Here is a 20,326-nt window from a genome sequence, read left to right on the forward strand (position 1 = left end):
CTCAACCAGAGGCCCTGAGTTCATTTCCTAGGACCCATATTCTGCACTCACAATCACTTGTAACTCCAGCATCAGGGGTCCAGTGCCTTCTCCTGGCCATCCTGGGCACCCACATACAACATGACATACATTCTAACACATGAAATGTGTGTGTGTATGTGCATGCATCACACAGAGAAGGGCAAAGAGAGGACTAGAGGGGAAAAAGAAGGCCAAATTTAACCTTTTATAATAATCTCATTCCTGTGATCATGGATTAATTCCTAAGGGCAGAGCCCTCCTGTCCTAAGCCCTGCCTAAGGGTCCTCCTCCTCCTGCTGCCACAGTCCATTGTTTCAGAAGGACACACATCCATCCGATCAGGGCCATCTGAGCCCCTTCTCCGCTCCAGTGGCTCTTCATAGTTCTTTCTGACTATTGATCTTTTCAGGTTTTCCAACCCTTTCGAGACAGTTTGGTCATTTATATTTTACTAGAGGATCGTAAGTTAAAACTTTGGCACAAAGCTGTCTGCATTCCTTTAGCTGAAGGTTTGTCCGTATCTGCGGTCTGTTCCTCTTCTCATCGCCAGTCCCAACGTTCTCGTCTGTGTACTTCCTCCAGTGTGTTTATTGTGCAATGAATACATTTTAAATTAAACTTGCTAAAAATGCACATGGATGGTATTAGGGACAAATCTGGGAATGATTTAGCCCGTTCTTACGCCAAGTGTGGTGGTTGTTGCCTGAAATGAGTTATTTGAGTTGTGAATTGGAAATGCAGAGACTTGATTATTGTTCTGTAACCGTTGCCCCGTCATTCTGGTTGCCGGTTCTGGGAGCACATCTTCGTTAGACCTGACATCCTCATTAGCACATGCTTTCTCACAGCCTACCATCCTCTCAGTAGAGCCTTCCCACCCACAGTGCTACCAGCCACGTCGCAACGAAAGCACATTAATTTACCATGTAGCACAAGCATTGTGTTTCATTTGATGCCATCACCGTGAGACTGCGTTCTCAACTATGTGAGTGGTCTAGACAGAGGAATGTAGAAGGCTTTAGGGTAGATTCCTGGTTTGGGGGAATAATACTTAATAAACTCTTCAAGTGTTTGAGGGCCTCCCATGAGTCCAAGTCTGCTGTAGGTGCCGTAGTGATGCGGATGATTTCTGGACATACCAAGTGCACATCAGTGATGCTCTGGTCTCTTCCCGGGCTGTCCCTCTGCAAAGAGCTCCACATACTTTTGTTCTAGTCCATCACCTACTTTCTGTTCTGAACATACAGGACACTCTGCTCTTTTAATGACTTTGAGAAGAGATTCCTAATCCCCTCTGAGGCTGTTCCTTGCACACAGCAGCCAGAGTTCTGAGTGCCCTTCTTTCAAATTTCAGCTTGAGTCTTGCCGCTCTTAGGCAAGCCTTTTCCAAGAACACGTTATCTCAGACTGATGTATTTGCTCTGAAAGGATAACTAGACTTGTACGTATGCATATCTCCAGTGTGTGCTTGACTAGGGGTTGTGGTGATAGCGTTGTCAGCAAGATGAAGACGTATGAGCTCAATGACAGAGACACCATGTTGATAACTGCATAGCGATTCACCATCAGCCTGGAAGGAAGTCTTTAATAACATGGTGTAGGGTTCTGGTTTTGATCTAGTTCTGTTCAGCATGTCTGCTCATTCCACTACTTACCAGCGAAGTGTTCATTGAGTACCTCATGTTGGAAAATGCGGTACGCTGGGGGTGATGTAATGGTGAACAGGAGATGTGTTCTTCCTTTCAGGTGTATTACCGTGTAAGCACTTGAACCAGGAAGACTTGCTAGGCTAATGCGGTGGGATACAAGTTGTAGATGGGGTGACCGTATGCGTAACAGAGTCAGCGTGTAATTGTGAAGCTCTCTGAGCACTGGAAAGGTGGGAGATGTATTCAACCCACCCTAAATGTCAAGATGGAATGTAATTGGGATAACAATATAGTATGAGAAGAGGGGGGCGTGCCATGCGGATAACAGCCCTATTCGTCTGTTTATGTATTTTATTTAAAATTGTGTGTGGTTTGGAGCACGTGTGTGAAGTGCTCATGGAAGCCAGAAGAGGGCGTCAGATTTCCCAGAACTAGAGTTTCTGGTGTCTTGAGCCGCCCAACATGAGTGCTAGGAATCAAACTCTATCACTCTGCAAGATGTGGTAATAACCCCGGCCAACTTTGCGACCCCGACAGCTTTATTAGAAGAGGCACGCAGAACCTTTAGTCACTAATCAGTCAGTGTTGATCAGTGAGGTCTGAGTTGTTAGAAAAGGTCCAGTTACATCCGTAGACATGCCGAATCCAGAATGAGAAATGCTAAGGCCTTTCTGCTCTGCTGACTTTTAAAAATGATCCCAAGGTAGTTTTCCAGGCATTTTTTAATGCTTGACACATTGTAAGAAAGCATAACTAAACATGTCAGTTTGTATTTCATAGGACCCGAGAAAACCAGAATTAATAGGGATCCAACAGTCAGCAGTGACTTGGTCTGCAGTGCAGTGAGGGTCTCAGCAGCGAGATGGGAGGGAAGGGAACTGATACTTGCTGAAGCCGTGTTCTTAAAGTCCCATGAGTACCGACACAACGGAGATGGTTGGGACAGCAGCAATGACAGGATGTAGGTTAGCGTTTACTCTGCAGGCCTGTGCTGGACAAAGCCATTGAACAAGTGATTGCACCCTGATGTGCAGGTGATGGTCTCGGGTGACTGTCAGCTGTGTCCTCTTGTCCTGATTGGGGCTCGTGTGGTTGCTGGTACAGTTCACCTCTTTGTGATTGTAAGACTCAGGCCCCTAGTTCTGGCTGGCTGTCATCTGGGGCTACTGTCAACTGCAGAGAGGCTGCTGTAGTTCCCTGCCAGGTCCCCTGCCCCATAGGTGCTGTCTTTCTTTCAGCCCCTTCTTTCAGGAAGGGCCAGCCACTTGAGAACTTACCTCATGAGGTCAGACCTAGCAAGCGTACTAGCGTGGGCTGCCACAAGATTCCGGAGACTGGGTGGCTTCAGCAGAAATATGTTTTCTCATAGATCTGAAAGCAGGAAGTCTGAGATCAGAGTGCCCACATAGTGTTGGGGCGGGCTCCTTTCCTGGCCTGCAGATGGCTGCTTTCTCTCCATGTCCTCCCGTAGCCTTTGTCCTGTGCACGGATGGAGAGGGCAGTTCTAGGGCCACCAGTCCTGTAGGATTCATTTAACCTTAGTGCCTAAATGTATTTACCTGGGGATTTCCCACCTCAGCAGTGGATTTGAGCAGACAAGACTCAGTGTGTTGCACCTGGATAACCTCCTTTTTGATTACGTCATAATCAAAGGGGACCTTCGTTGTATCTCCAGGTTCCTAATTCCTGGAATTAGAGGCAAGTACCACCACACATGACTTTAATCTGTTTTTAAATAGACAGGTTACCTTTGATCAAAAAGTAACATCTAATCATAGATTTTTAGAACCTATGATCACTTAGTTCTAGAACAGGGCTTTTTTCTTCCTGTTGGTTCTGATTATTGATCCACAAAGACCTCAAGCCTCTCTTGAGCCTCATTTCATTGTGGTTTCTGTTGGCCACTGTTGAAATGAGTGTTTTGAACAGTTGGACGGCAGTGTTCCATTTGGATTTCAGAAAGAGAAAAGCCTTTTATTAGCACTGAGCGAGTGGTAAGTAGGAGAGAAAACAGGGTGATGCAGCTTAGAGCCCTGAGAACCAGGCTGGGGGGGGGTATGAGGGAGTATGGGAGAGAGCAGGCTGTGGGGGTGTTATGGGGGAGTACAGGGTAGAGCAGGCTGTGGGGGCTATGGGGGAGAGCAGGCCCTGGGCAGTGCGGGTTTGCTGGTTGTCAGTCCCATAGCATGGTTGTTCCCGACTGCTGTGGAGGATGTAGCAGGTTGTAAATAGATCCTGAGATTTACATTTAATGTAGAAAATTTATAGGCTATAACCTGTCTAGTTACCAGTGAGCAGGCTAACGTGTCTAGAAGTCCATGTATAGTGAATCCCAGGCAGGCGTCAAAGCTTCTGTAATCGCTGTCTAAATGGGAACCTTAAATTCTCCTGGCCTCTAAGAGGAGAAACCTGGAGTCTAGACGGTTGCTGGTTGGAAAGCCTGAGGTCTTGGGTTATTTGCCAGGAGGATTGCCGACCGGTGACACAGGTGATGCCAGGAAGGATCCGTGGATACGGCGTAAGGGTGGCCCTGGAGGCGATTAGGGCAGGTGAGCCACAGGGAGTAGCCCAGCACATGAAGTATGGGGTGGCTGTTAGCTGGGGGAAGAGGATGACGGCTGTGGGTTTAGAGGCAAACAGGGTAGAAATGATGTTTTAAATCAGTCCCTTATTGCAAAATTTGCTGACACTGCCCAGACCTCAGGCTCCTAGATTCTGAGACAGTGGTCACTGCTTCCCAGAGACATTCTGTCTCTAACTGCCGTGACATCAACTCCTGCAGCTGTCCTGAGTCTCTGCATAGTCTCACTTTGGGTTTTTGTGTTTTGGCAGGTTTTTATTTCTTCCTTTCTAATTCCCCCAATATTGATGTTCCTCTGAAATCCGTTCTAGGCTCTGCTCTCTCTCACTTGCTCATTCTCACTGTCTTACAGGGTGATCTCACTCACTCTGCTCATGTTATGATGTTATGAAATGTTGTAATGCTTCATAACATTATTAGCATCTGTGTGCTAATGATTGCCACATTTTTATCCCTGATCAAGGCCACACTGCTATTGATGTGGCACAGGATATCTGAGTCTCAAGTAAAACCATCCAAGTGGCTCTTCTTATGCCCCCTGTCCCACACAGTGGCATCACCAGAGTCTTGGCTCCTCGTGCGATGTGATAACATCCACCTGTGCTATCATCATTCCAATCACAACGCAGATTCCTTTATTATTCCATAAGTCCCCATCCTCTGCAGTGCCTCTGTTGGAGGGAGGGGGATGGTGATGCCTCAGCTTCCTGCTCTGGCTGCCTGCCACCATGCTTCCCCTGCTCATTACAGACTCGCCCTCTGGAATAGTAAAGCAAAATAAACCCCTTCTTCCTGTATGGAGCTGCCTTTTGTCATGGAGTGCCTTACAGCAACAGAAAAGTAACACAGCTTCTGGCCAGATTAGTGGCCAGAATATACAAAGAAGTCAGAAAACGAGCAAGAATTGAAAGCAACCCCATCAATAATAAACGGGCTAGTGAAATAAACAGACAATTCTTGAAAGATGAAATACAACTGGCCAATAAATACAAGATAAAAATGTTCGGCTTCTCTAGACATCTAAAAAATGCAAATCAAAACCACCAAAATTCCACGCCACCCCAGTCAGAAAGACAGTCATTAAGAAAACAGTTCACAGTGTGTCCGCAAGGATGACAGCAAAAGAGAATCCTAGACACTGCTGGCAGAAATGTACTACTAGTTCAGCCCCTGTGGAAGGCACTGACAGTCGGCCTTCCATAGGACCCATTCACCCAAAGGTCTGAGTCAGCGCGTCCTGGGGGCAGCTGCTCACAGTCGCCAAGTTATGGCGCCAGCCTGGGTGCGCAGCAACGGAGGGATGGTTGAAGAAAATATATGTATACAGTGGAATTGTTTTCAATCATAAAGAGGAAAGTGGATTTGATTGGAGAGAAACATAAAATTTTATATGCTCTCTGTCATTGTAGTTTCTAGATTTCATATAGCAACACAAAAATATGCTAGTATATACGCTATGAAAGTAGGAATAAAGTTGTCTAAGCTGATAACGGTGACTAATGGCTGGGGGAGGAATGCGAACAGGGACAGCTTTGAACTATGATGCTTGGGGTCTTAGTTTGGGTTACTATTGCTTGATGAAACCCCAAGCAACTTGGGCTAAAAGGGTTTATTTGGCTTATACTTCCACATCATGCTCCACCACTGAAGGGATTCAGGACAGGAACCCAAACAAGGCAGGAACCTGGAGGCAGGAGCTGTTGCAGAGGCCATGGAGGGGGTGCTGCTGCTTGCTTGCTCCACATGGCTTGCTCAGCCTGTTTTCTTGTAGCCCAGGAATGACACCACCTACAATGGGCTGGCCCTCCCATATTGATCACTAATTAAGAAAATGCCCTCCAACCAGATGTTATTTCAGGGCCATTTACTGGCAGGGGTTTTCTTTTTCTTGTTAAAGATACGTTATCTAGTAAAGGTCTGTTTTATAATCTGCATTGTGCTTCACTGATGTGTTTGCACAGGCTCACGTGACTGCAGCTGCCTTTCTGTGCCTTTGTGTAGGTGCCATGGTCTAGTAGCTTAAGCCTTCAACGTCAGTTCTTCAACGTTTCCATGGCTACTCTAGCTCTCTTGCGTTTCTGTATCATTTCTTTTAGAATGAACGTCTCAATTTCCAAAGGAAATAGAGACAGTAATTTTTTATTGGTTCTGACTGCTGTTTGGCCACTGCAGATCAGGTAGGGAGGTTGTCATTCACAGTCTGAGCTCTCATTCCACGTGTCTCCAGTTTTCCTCTGCTTTACTATCTCAGCAACAATTTACGGTCTTGACATCCTTCATTCTACTTATTTTTAGTTACTTGTTGATAATATATATAAGCAGAAATTAGTTTATAAAATTTATTCTGGAATCTTAGACTTGACCAAAGTTATTTCTAGTAGAGTTGGGTTATAGATCTCTTTTGATTTTCTATGTTCACAGCTGTAGTAGTTCCAATACATACTTTTGATTTTTACTTTCTGTTGCTATGACTTTTTCCTTTTTAAAATTAGCTTGTGTTTACTTTGCAAAGTAAGGGTTTCATTATGTCTGTGTGCATACGTGTACGCACACACTTCAACCACACCAATCCCTCGTTACTTTTGTATCTCCTTCTCCTTCTCTTCCCTGTCTCCAGTACTTCCTCTTTTGGTTTCATGCCCTGTTCTCGGTTGCTTTGATTGCTTCAGACTTCAAGGGCTGTGATGAATAAAGTCTAACTATGGATGTCTTGCCCTGCTCTCTTTCTGGGCTTCAGTCTAATCGCAGCTGCCACTATTATCCTGTTCAAAAGGTTTGTGTGTGCGCGTGCGTGTGTGATGGTCTTGCTGTGTTTTGTTTTCAGTGTTACTCTTATGTGTAGTTGGTAGTTTGGGCCACTAACCAGCTCCCAAATAAAGACAAGGAGGCTTTTTATTAAATCATGAATGCTCGGCTTTAGCTGTCCCACTCTTTTAACTTAATTAATCTGTTTATTTATTTTTCCTTTTTTAAAAAAAAAAAACATTCTTTTATTCTGTAGGTCCTACTTTCCCACTTTCTCTGTGTCTGTCTGGCCCCTGTGTCTCCCTGATGTCTCCTTTCTGCTTTTTTTTTTTTGAGCCTAAACTCTGCCACCTACTTACTCTCATTGTCCAGAAGTTTAGTCTATACCTCCTTTACTATTGGCCATCCACCTTTTTATTAGACCAATCAGGTGCCCTAGGCAGGCAAAGTAAAACAGCAACACATCTTCACATAATTAAACAAAGGCAACATAAACAAATGTCACACATCTTTACATAGTTAATCAAATGAAACACATCTTTATATAGTTAAAAAGCATTCTACAACGTAAACAAATGTCACACATCTTTACATAGTTAATCAAATGAAACACATCTTTATATAGTTAAAAAGCATTCTACAACGTAAACAAATGTCACACATCTTTACATAGTTAATCAAATGAAGCACATCTTTATATAGTTAAAAAATATTCTACAGGGGGCTGGAGAGATGGCTCAGTGGTTAAGAGCATTGCCTGCTCTTCCAAAGGTCCTGAGTTCAATTCCCAGCAACCACATGGTGGCTCACAACCATCTGTAAAGAGGTCTGGCACCCTCTTCTGGCCTTCAGGCATACAGACAGAATATTGTATACATAATAAATAAATAAATATTTAAAAAAATATTCTACAACATAAACAAATGTAACACATCTTTACATAGTTAAACAAATGCAGTACATCTATATATAGTTAAAAATATTCTACAACATAAACAAATGTAACACATCTTTACATAGTTAAATACAGCACTTCTTTGCATAGTTAAATATTTGCAACACTTGTGTTGTTAGGCAAATTGAAGTCTCTGAAAGATTCTTAATACATCTAGTATTTTAGCAGCAAGCCTCTGAGCTTGGTTTGGGTAAGCAGACAAGGATTTTATTTTGATGATTTTAGTGCAGTGAGTTGAAGCAAGGCTTCACAGGTCCTTGTCAAATGCTACCACTGAGCTGTACTCCCAACCTGAGAAGGTTCTAATTATGTCTATTTTATTAAGATTTATTTATTTTTATGTATATGAGTACTCTGTCTACATGTATGACTTTATGCAAGAAGAAGGCATCAGATCCCACTATAGATCATTGTGATTCACCATGTGGTTGCTGGGAATTGAACTTGGGACTTCTGGAAAAGCATCCACTCTCTTAACCTCTGAGCCATCTCTCCAGCCCCTAAGTCTAGTTAAACAGGTCGTAATTGCTTATATTTTCTATTTCTTTAGATAAAGAAACTAGTGGTTTGAGGGCAGGTTGACTATTTGATCTAATTAAACCTATCGATATGAAGTTACTTGTGAACCTCCCTTAAGTCCTCCAGATGCCTAAATCATCTCCAGAGAGGTCTTCTCTTCCTCGTGGTGTGCTGCTGTTGCCCCTGGGCCGTCATGGAGCAGAGCCTTTCTTAGCCCGCAGTTCTGGAACCCACACAGCAAGCACAGGCAGTGGGTGGCAGTGGGTGGAGGATCTGTGAAAGGACCATGGCTTATATCAGGAGCCGTGGCAGAGTGGGCTGTGTCAGGCTGGTCCCTTTTATAATGGCTTTGTCCTGAGAATCGGAAGGGCCACTTGACAGCACATCTCCAATGATGCCTCCTAGACCTCACTTTTTCAAGTCTCTGTTACCTCCCAGTGCCACCACCCCAAGGACTGAGCTTTCTGTCATGTCAGCCTTTAGGGCACACACAGTTAATGTGCCCAAACCAGAGCTTCACTCAGGCAGCGCCTGTCTTTGCTCAGGTGGTCGCTCTAACCACGCACTAGCCTTCTTGTTTCCCGCCTCCACCCCATTCACCTTGCTGTGAGAGGCAGAGCTTTCTATTTTATTATAATTACTAACATGTATTAATCGTACATGCTAAGGAGTGCTGTGGCATTTCTTTGCCTCAGTCATGTCTGCCTTCCTTCTAGCCTCAGGTCTTCCCCACCTTTCCTTCTCCCACTTCATTCCCTCCCCACGGGCTGCAGGGCATCACGCTGCGCTGCCTCCCTGGAAGTCCTGGGTGCCACTGTTCCTCTCAGACTTGCATGTAGCAGTTCACATGCCGCATTGAGTAGACCAAAACGCCTTCTCAAGTCTCTATGTTGAAAATCTGATTGTTGTTCTCAATATTTATAAGTATCTATTAGGTATACAATTTTTCATTTGCTGTATGTCTTCATATTCACAATATCTAGTTTGCAAAAACTTTCATTAAACTCAGTTTGTAACATCAGGTGACGAGGCATGTCTGTCCTCCATCACTAGGGTGACTGTGAGTTAGCTGCTTTGTCTCTTCTCCCAGTGTGCAGGGTGCTGAGTTTACCTCAGCCGGGAGGACTGACCCTGACCAGTCACCCAGGAGACGGCACGTGTGGTTCTCTGTAGATGCTTCTCATTGGTGTGAACTCCAGAAGCATCCCTGTCTTCAGGCAGTTGTTTCTTCTCTTGTCAGGCCTTCCCCTCCTCACCCCAGGAGGATCAGGATGTGCCTTGTTGTTTTGAAAAGCCTAAACACTTGAAACGTTTATTCTCCAGTGTATTTGAAAGGGGGCCGTTATGAGCCCTGTCTTGATGTGGCAGGGCTCTGAGGGTCTATTTGGATAACACTGAAGACGGGAGGAAATGTGACTCTGTCTGTGAGTTTTAAGCCCCTAAGGTAAGATCAGAAAGCGTCTGAGCTAGTGTGAGCCAAATAGTTGAAGTCATACATTAATTATGGTCATGAATCATTTTTATTTTTAAAGTCTTTACCATTGACAAGGTTGTTTGCATAGTACCAGTGGAGTTCCAGGCACCCCCTAAGTAGCCGCTCTTTGTTGGCATCTCTCTGGGTTGGTGATGCCCATTGTTTTTATAAAAACTGCTTATGTCCGCTGCCTGAAGGAGTGGTCTCTATGTAGTTTTCCTTGATAAACTATTTTGAACTTATAAATGTAGGAAACAGTGATATTTCAGTTAATCTCCTACTCTATCAATCAAAATATCCAATCTCATGAATGTGCTTATGTTATTCATAAACGCTGGACAATTAGCAACTAAAGTTACTGAGAGCCTCTGTTGTACCACACTCTGGGTGAAGCGTCTAGAATGTGCGTGAGATGAGTGAGTACTTGTGCCTCTCAGAAAGAGCTGCTGAGGAAGAGGACGAGAAGAACCGTCTGCCGCAGTATGGTCCATAGCGCTGTCTGTCTGGTGCTGTGTGTGGTGTGCTGTGCACTTCAGGAGCAAGGCACTAGTGCCTCCAGCTGCCTGGCACACCAGGGAAGGCCAGCGGAGCAGAGACTGTGGCTGAGCTGCCTTCGCTTACCTGTGAGGGGACAGAGAAGATGTGTGGGCAGACACAGCTTAGAAAGAGGCACAGAGATAAGAAGTGGAAGATCATGTCCAGGTAACTGCCAGTGGGTCAGTACTACTGAAGACACAGGGAGACAAGGCTGTGGATGGGATGGGTGCCTTATCGCAAAGACCTTCCCTTGCCTCGTCCAGGTTTCTGTAGAAGCGCCTTTGCGAGTATTAGTGTTCCTGAGCACACGTACATACGTCATGTATGACTGTGCTACCGTCAGTGTTCCTGAGCACACGTACATACATCATGTAAGACCATGTTACCGTCAGTGTTCCTGAGCACACGTACATACATCACATAAGACCATGTTACCGTCAGTGTTCCTGAGCACACGTACATACATCACGTAAGACCATGTTACCGTCAGTGTTCCTGAGCACACATACATACATCATGTAAGACCATGTTACCATCAGTGTTCCTGAGCACACGTACATACATCATGTAAGACCGTGTTACCATCAGTGTTCCTGAGCACACATACACACATCATGTAAGACCATGTTACCGTCGCAAAGACCTTCCCTTGCCTTGTTCAGGTTTCTGTATAAGTGCCTTTGTGACCATCAGTGTTCCTGAGCGCACACACACGTACATACATCATGTAAGACCATGTTACCGTCAGTGTTCCTGAGCATACACGTGTGTGTATTTATTGGTGATTGGTTATTTTTTCTTTTGAGAATGTCTGTTCAGTTCATTTGCCCATTCGTTGAACAAATAACCCGGTGTTTAATTTGGGGTTGTTTTATTTTATTTTATTTTGGAATTGAGGACCAAAGTGAGCATCCACAGGATGAAGGCAGCCAATAGAGCCGGGAAAATCTTCATGCTGATGGCATCCATACCTACAGCATGTTGCAGCATGGGGATTTAGTTCAGCGGTAGACTGCTGATTTTCCCGGCTCTGTAGGCTGCCGTCGTCATGCGGATGCTGGCTGTGTCCTGCAGCTTTTAACTTTGCTCCTGTCTCACCGTCGGCCGACCCCATTGAGCTCCTGGAGTCCTTGCAGAGTGTCTTTGCCTCTGCCTGCATCTTGAAGTTGCCTATTCCTATATCCTGAAGTATTTTTGTTTGTTTTCTCTAGTAATTTCAGAATTTAGGACTTAAGTCTTTGATCCACATTGAATTGGTTTTTTTTTTCAGAGTGAGAGGGGTCTAATTCCATTCTCCAGCTTCCAGCACCCCATTCTCCTTTATGGGGATATCCAGCTCCTAGCACCAATGTGGAAGAGTCTGTCTTTCCTCTGGCATGTCACCCCCCCTTGCCCCCCCCCCCCCGCCCGGAGTCCTTTGGTTCTGCTGTTTTCTCCCAGTTTGAAGAATACATTTCCATTTTCCTCATGGCATCTCTAGGTGAACAGACATTCCTGACTCTATGTATGTATGTATATATGTTTGAATGTATATATATATATATATGTGTGTGTGTGTGTGTATATATGTATGTATGTGCATCACACGTGTGCCTGGTGCCCATGGAGACCAGAAGAGGACACTGGATGCCATGGAACTGGAATTATAGATGGCTGTAGCTACTTTGTGGATTCGGGCAACCAAACCTGGGTTCTTTTTGTAAAACAAGTGTCCTTTACCACTGAGCCATCCCTCCAGCCCCTCATTTGTTTCTGAGACAGAGTTTCACTACTCTCTCACCACTAATCTCAAAATTCTGGGCTCAAGCCATCTTGCCTCTGCCAACCAAACATCTGTGTGTATAGAGTACCTGGTTAAAACATCTGTGTGTATAGAGTGCCTGGTTATAGCATCTGTGTGTATAGAGTGCCTGGTTAAAACATCTGTGTGTATAGAGTACCTGGTTAAAACATCTGTGTGTATAGAGTACCTGGTTAAAACATCTGTGTGTATAGAGTGCCTGGTTACAGCATCTGTGTGTATAGAGTACCTGGTTAAAACATCTGTGTGTATAGAGTACCTGGTTATTGATCTATTTTTCAATTTTTGTTAGGAGCATATTTCCTTGATCATGCAGTTATAGAGAATCTTGATATCTGACAGATTTAAGATTGGTTTGTTATTTCTAGATCTTGTACCCTTTATATAAATTATGTAAATTTATATAAAGTAAGCCCCATGAATCCCCATGTCTCTACCCCCCAGCAGTGAGATCACAAGCTTGTGCTGCTGTGTCCAGCTTTTCCAGGGGTGCTGGGAATTGAACTTGGGTCTTCGTGTTGAGCAACAGGCTCCTTTCTGACTAAGCCGTCTACTCAGCCCCTGAGCCCGATCATTTTCTAAAGTGATCTAAACCCCTGGAGTCCTTTGCCCTAACTATGTTGTAGCAGAGAGGTAGACATTCAGAGCACTGTTATTTTAGGACTTATAATTCCTGTTGCTTCATTATATGTTTGAATCTAAAAATAATTGGTTTGTTCAGGATTGATTCTATTTATTCTAGGAGATTTATAATTCATGTCTGTGACTCTCTATGTTTAGACTTTGTAATTACCTCACTTACATTTTTCTACCACTTGTATTTCTAGGCTTCATAGAGCCCAGTGTGCAATTAAACAGACTCAGGTAACTGTTCAGAGAATTGGAAAGGAAATTGAAGAAAAACTAAGACTCACGTCGACAAGCAATGAGCTGGTAGGTTTTTACACAAGTACCTGTTCAAACTCCTTGTTTTCTTCAAGTGATTATCATATTATTCTTGGGAAAAGTCTCTAGACAGTGCTAACAGCGACGCTAATAATGTTGCATTGAGATGACTGCTGGTGTATTTTAAACGTTAGAAATAAAAGTTCCCATCTGCTAATAGCGTAAGGTAAACCTGCCATGTTCTGTTAGATGAAACTTGAGATTATGTATAATTACTTGGAGGATGACTAGCAGACTATTTTATTAACGTCTTATAAATGTGAACTCTAAACACGAACTGTATAGTAAGTGAAAAATAGCTGCCAGGACGGGGTGGGGAGACCATCAGGGACTCATTTACCAAAAGTAAGCATTTGGGTCTATGCCTGTGGCTCAGCCACTAAGAAACCTGCCCCCAAGCCTAGCGACTCGAGTGTGGTCCCTGGGATTCATTTGTCAGAAGGAACGAGTCCATTCCTACACAGTGTCCTCTGACTCCCATGACACACGCACTCACAAACACTAAATAAATAAACACGAAAACCCATTTCAGTGGTATATATGCGTAATGCTGGGTTTAAAGTGGAGACAGTTTCTTAAAATTTAATTTGTACTTTGATTATATTCACCTAGGATTAATCCACTTTTAAAAGATGGGATTTTTGATTTAATGGGATCAAATATAAGAGACCCATTTGTGCGTTTTTGTTTGTTTGTTTGTTTTGGTTTTTGGTTTTTCGAGGCAAGGTTTCTCTGTAGCTTTAGAGACTGTCCTGGAATTAGCTCTTATAGACCAGGCTGTCCTCCTACTCACAGAGATCCACCTGACTCTGCCTCCCGAGTGCTGGGATTAAAGGCGTATGCCACCACCACCCAGCAAGACCCATTTGTGAGCAATGTTTACCTTTAGAGAAATGTGGGTTTGGTTAGGCATTCCAAAGAAATCATAACCTCAGTCCAGCTGGACGGATTACAGATGTTCATAAAGTCTGATGCTGTTTTATACTCTGCCTCAGGAGGGGGAGACCTCTGTCTCTGTGAGCCCAGTGTGAGCACTAAGTTACACTTTGCTTCAAATGAAGCCATGTGACTCTGCGCAGTTTTTATGTGCCAGGGTTACAAAGACACTTAAAACCCACAACTGGCCATGAAGTCACAGTAATCATTTGTCCGCAGGAACTATTATCTCACACACACAGCCTCTTCCGGCTGTCAGTCGCACGCTCATCTAAAGGCACCTGTTACACGGTCACGTGCCCCTGGAGTTACGGGAGGTGTGTGCAGGCACCTGTGCAGTTCCCTCTTCTAGGACCACACAGTCACGTGCCCGTGGAGTTAGGCGGTGGGCGTGTGTGCAGGCACCTATGCAGTTCTCTCTCCTCCGACCACAGAGTCACGTGTCCGTGGAGTTAGGCGGGGCGCGTGTGTTCAGACACCTATGCAGTTCTCTCTCCTCCGACCACAGAGTCACGTGTCCGTGGAGTTAGGCAGGGCGCTTGTGTTCAGGCACCTATGCAGTTTTCTCTCCTGGGAATTGAGCTAATAGTGTGTGTTCAGTCTGTGGGAATTTGCTGATATTGGCTGTCCATACATGCACTTGTGCTGTGCCTGACACACAGCAGGTGTCTGGTGGTCCCCGCATAACTGTACTAGCTGCTTGTTTCTTCTTTGCCTGTGGGAACTCCTCCATGCTAGAGAAACAACTGTCTCTTGTGTTATAACTTAGGATCAATCAAAGACTAAATTCCAGGCCATGAGTATATTGTAGGGGGAGGATAAAGTATCAGGTTTTAATCCTTTCTGCACTGCACAAAAACACTGCATTTTTAAGACCCTTGCCTGGGGAGAACTTGCTAGGTCTTATTTTTCTTACTTTTCTCTCCCAGGCAAGACTGGGAAATGACTTGCGTCATTGAGTGGTGGCGTGTGCTTTGTCTCAGTGTGGAAACATGTATGCTTAATCCTGTTTTTCTAAAATATAAGTGGTGACACACGGGGCAAGGTGATAGAATGTGCGAGTTCACCAAGTCAGGTTCACAGGGTCACTCCGTGTTTTTACGCTGCCGAGTTTGCACAGAAGGAAGTCAAGGGAGTTTTGAACTGGAAGTGAACCTAGAAGCCACCTAGTCCCCTAATAACCCTACTGAAAATCACACTCCAGTACAGTTCCCTCCCCTGCATGGTTTTTCTCTGTAATATTTATTACCATGTAGCATGATATCTATTTAATATGTTTTTGTCTCTCTAAACCCTGTGAGGCTTAGGATCACCCCCTCCTACTTCCCTCTTCCTTCACTTTCTTTCCCTCCCTCCTTCCCTCTCTCCCTCCTTCCCTCTTCCTTCCTACCCAACCTCTCCTCCCATTTGATTCCCAGAATCTAGGCAAATGTTTGCTCGTGGTAAATGTGAAGCAAGTATTGAGTGTTTATTGGATTTAAAAACGGATCCATTAGGCTGGAGAGATGGCTCGTCTGTTAGAGTGCTTAATTCTCTTCCAGGGTTAACCCCCAGCTGCCACATGGGGAGACTCACAACTCTATAACTCAAGCTCTAGGGGACTGAGCTTCTTCCGGCCTCCACGTGCACCTGTACATACGTGTACATGTGGCATACATACACACAGAGACACTCAGATATATACATCAATAAAAGTTAAAATAGAAAAGGAATGCATTCAACACAGTGCCTCGTTATAAACCCTAAGTTTACTTGTGGTACAGGAGAAATGCAGTTACCTCCCTTTGTAAATTGGTCCACGTCCTTTTGCCCCATCCCAACTGTTTTCAGTCCATAAGAATCACTCTTCACTCTAGCCCAAGCGGAGGCACAGTGAAAGGCATATTTGATGCTAAAACCAACCAGTCATCCTTTTCAAACCTCTTCCCACTTAGCCTTAAGTAAGATACAGAGTTTACAGTTGATGCCTTGCAGAGCTTTGGAAATTTCTCACCTTACATCCATGCCGAGCATGAATGCTGGCTTTTAATTGTATTTCCTAGGGAATGTCTGCCGCCACCATGGTGGCCTTTGACATTGTGTCTGGGGTTTGTTAGCTGCTTTTGTTGCTGTGACTGTATGTCTTCTAAGTGTTTTGTTTTGTTGTGGCTCTATGCTAGAGCACATTGGTTGAGTTTAAAATGTTAGCCCTACTTTGTATTCCTGGGGGATATCCTCATGGTCATAATAAATTATTTTTAGCCTTTTACTGTGTTCAATTTGTTTAAAAATTTAGAGAATGTTTTTCTTTTATTTTCAGGGGGAATATTGGTCTGTATTTTGTTTTTCTTAACATCTCTTCTGTGTTGGGGGTGATGAAAGTATGTGTGTACAATTGCAGGCCTACGCTACTTAGTGAGTTCAAGGCCAGCCTGAGATAGATAAATGATAAATACTCTTCCAGGTTTACTTTTGCCTCTTTTGCCATCGTTTGGTGTTCTCTCCTCTGTGCTTGCCCTGTCTTAACCCTGGCATCAGCCATCTCTCTTTAGGTTGGCTGTCGGTATTTAGGAACGCGATCTGGTCACTGGGTGTGCTTCTTGCTTTTAAAGCCCTCTCAGTGGATGTGGCTATCTCTGGATGAATGTATACCTATCTGTAGGAAAATAAACATGAGTTCATAATAATGTTTTCAGTTCTAATGCCACAGAGTTTATTCTGGCTTTCTCCTTCATTTTGTTTATTTGCAGTATCTTTTTCTGATAGTGAGAAACCTGGCTCTCATTAAGTACAATGTATTTATCTGTTAAGTCTTGGCATATGTGTAAAGCGGTTCCGATTTCCTTTTCCATTTGTTTTGTTATTTTAATTACTAATGTATATTAGATCTCTATATTAATGGACATCACGGTGACATTTCCACATATACATGTATTATGCTTTCATCATATCTGCCCTCCCAAATGCCCCCCTAGTCCCCCCCTCTTGTACTTCTTTAGGGCATTTGCTACATTGTTTTTATTTTTGGCTTTTGCTGATGAGAGAAGACATGCAATACTCTTTTCAAATTTTAATTAGAATTTTTTTCAGCCTCACTTGGAGGGTTTTGTTTGTTTATTTATTTCTAAATGTTTTTCGCCTGCACATGTCTACACACTGCATGTGTGCCTGTTGCCCATGGAAAACGGAAGAAGGCATGAGATCCATAGAATTGGAGTTACATAAAACTGTGACCTGCCATGTGAGTGTAGAGAATCAACCTTGGCTCTTCCGGAAGAGCAGCCAGCACTGAGTGCTGAGCTGTCTTTCCAGTGCTTATTAATAAGATATGTGATATATATTTATTCCTATATACAAGTTCTTTTCCTGATAGGTATTTCAGGAAAATGTTCTTTAAGTCTGAGGCTTGCATTTTTTTCTTTTAAGAAAACAATTTGTTTTAAAGATTATTTTTTCCTTTATGATATGAATGTTTTGCCTGTGTGTGTGTGTGTGTGTGTGTGTGTGTGTGTGTGTGTGTGTGTGTATACATACCACATACATGTCTGGTGCCAGTGGAGGTCAGGAAGGGGCTTTGGATCCCCGGGACTGAAGTTCTAGGTAGTTGTGAACCATCTGATGTGTGGGTTCCAGGAACCTAACCCAGGTCCTCTGCAAGAGCAGGAAGCATTCTTAACTATGGAGCCATCTCTCCAGCCTGCGCTTTGTTGTTGTTCTTAAAGTTGAATGAAATCTACTGTATTTGTATATGTTTGTGTATGTGGGTGCTTGAGTGTGTGTGTGTGCATGCCTATCTATGTGTGTATTGGATGCGCAGTGGAAGCCTGAGAACCCTCTCAGGTTCAGGACCCTGGACCTTGGTTTGGGTTTTTTGGTTTTGACACAGGGTTTCTCTGTGTAGCCCTGGCTGGCCTGGAACTGCTCTGTAGAGCAGGCTGGCCTCAGACTCACAGAGCTCACCTGCCTCTGCCCTCCGAGCGCTGCTACTGCAGGCTTGTGCTGGTCATCACGCCCAGCTTTGGTCTGGGTTGCATATGAGTTCAGGGGGTTGAACTCAGGCATTCGTGTTTGCATGGCGAACACTTTTCCAAATGAGTCGTCTGATGTATTTTTTTTCTTAATGTTTTATGTCTTTCCTTTGGTCTTTATAAGAATCTTTTGTGTAATTCAAGATTACAGAAATTTTTTGCTTTTTTTTCTAGAAGTTTTAGAGTTTGGGCTTTGTGTTTAGATGTGTGATCCATTTCAAGTTATTATTTTTCTTAACTTAATGAAGAAAGAGTAAAACATTCCCCCAAACTGATGTTCGGTTGACAGAACAGTACTTGGTGAGCAGCTTTTCCTCCCCCCATTAATTACCCTGACATGTTTGTCTAAAGTCAGCTGACCACATGCGTGTGCATGTGCATCTGTTTCATCTCCGTCTCATGGACCTGTTGGCCTATTTTCCTCAGCACCGAACTGCCACAACTGTAGGTTCGTCAGAAAAGCCAGGCAGGGCAAATACACACACACACACACACACACACACACACACACACACACACTTCTTTATTTTGCTGAATGAATTTTATAGCTAGTTTTTCAATTTTTTACCAGAGAGCCTGTTGGAATTTTTCACAAGGATTTGTGGAGTTTCCCTCTGAACAATGTGGAGGTCCCCAGCCTGTGAATGTGACATTTATGTTTTATGCAGACTTTCCTTTAATTCTCTCAATCATATATCTTCAGGCTCCTTTGCTAGAGTTTGGGCAAACTCAAGGCATCATGGCAGGTTCAGCCAGGTGTGGGAGTGCACCCAGAAAGCCCGGCTAGAGGAGGAAGTCAGGCCCTGCTCCCGTTAAATGCAGCACCTGTGCCTGGTGTGAGAAGAATGCTGTTGTTGCTTCATCAGCGATGGTCTGCACTGGCTCAGGATTTATCTTCCCAGTTTAACTCATGAATGGCTTACATAGTTTTCTACATTTGATGAAGCAATCATGGCTTTTAATAGAGCAAGCTACATTGTCTTAGCTTCAAATTTTAATATTTTTTGCATTACTGTTGCTTGAATCTAAGCCCTCATACAAGCACATATTACTTTTGCATTTCCAAAGTAGCCCGGAACTGATGGCAGTTTGTGGCCATTTTGTGTCGTGTTAGGTTTGATCTGGGGACACTGAGGCGCAGTGAGGCTTTGGTACAGGGTAGGGCAGCCTTGCATAGCCACTGCTCATTTTCCTGTTGTCCCTAGTCACATCTTGACTAGACACAGAAACCTCCTAGACCTCTCACTAATCTCTAGCTCTCCACTAGATTTTCTCGAGTGGTTTGCTTTCCATCTGAGCATATTCCTGAGTGGCCTTCAGTGTTTATCTGGTTCTTCTAACACCTTCGCTGGCTTGTGGTCGCCCATACTGATCCTCTGTCCTAGAGAGTGAGTCACATTCTCTGACCCTTCATGGATTGAGCGATATTGCACGCCACCTCGGACCTTCTGAGTGTGATCTGGAGACCTGGCTTTGGGGGATGTGTTTTCGCGCGAGGTCCACTCGCTTGAACTCAAACTGCCTCCAGCCTGCACGGCTCTCATTCCAGCTTCATTTCTCACTCTCGACCATGAGCAAGTTTGTATTCATCTACACACGTGTGCCTTTGGGTTCAGTCATTGATTTGAACAAAATTTGGGGTACCTATTTTCTGTCTTCCCCAATTCTGCCATCCCGTGTCATTTCTGGTTCCTCCCGGTGTAGACAATGGCTTCCTGCTGGCCTCTAGAGCCACTTCCAGGGCAAAGCCACAGAATAAAGAGGGGGACTTGCCCGCATGTGTCGTGTGCCTAATCCAATGTGGACTCTTCAGAGCAGCGTGCCCTGGACCGCTCAGGAAATGTGCAGTTTCTTCATACATTCGATTCATTACAAGACTAGTTTGTAGGCGTTTATTCTTATTTAGAAGCTCAACTCTTATCATAACTTAATCTTCTGCCCATACCTGAGTTCTAGGACTGATAATGCTACTGAGATATGGAATTAATAAATTGGGTTAAATATTTTCTGAGGAAGCATTCTCTCTTAATGATAGGCCACACGTAGATGGAAGAAAAACAATCCGTAAGTGACATTTGGAAGCAATTTGTTAACTTCCACAGTTCTGAGACATTTTCTAGATTGTTAATTACTTCCAGTTGCTGGCGCTGACTACG

The 20,326-nt window shown here is 44.0% G+C and overlaps 1 protein-coding gene across 3 annotated transcripts in view; it reads left to right on the forward strand.

The window, feature by feature from the left end:
* The window catches only part of LOC121451518 (UV radiation resistance-associated protein), a 213,600-nt gene that overhangs the window by 81,634 nt on the left and 111,640 nt on the right, over nt 1-20,326 (forward strand). For all 3 annotated transcript variants that reach the window (XM_041657127.1, XM_041657107.1, XM_041657116.1), the window contains one exon: nt 13,110-13,215. In XM_041657127.1, coding sequence (XP_041513061.1) covers nt 13,110-13,215 — 106 coding nt within the window. The remainder of the gene's footprint in view (nt 1-13,109; nt 13,216-20,326) is intronic.

Source organism: Microtus oregoni, unplaced genomic scaffold, assembly GCF_018167655.1.
Source record: "Microtus oregoni isolate MIOR12 unplaced genomic scaffold, Mior012 000000F_ref0000247, whole genome shotgun sequence".
NCBI classification, from domain to species: Eukaryota; Metazoa; Chordata; class Mammalia; order Rodentia; family Cricetidae; genus Microtus; species Microtus oregoni.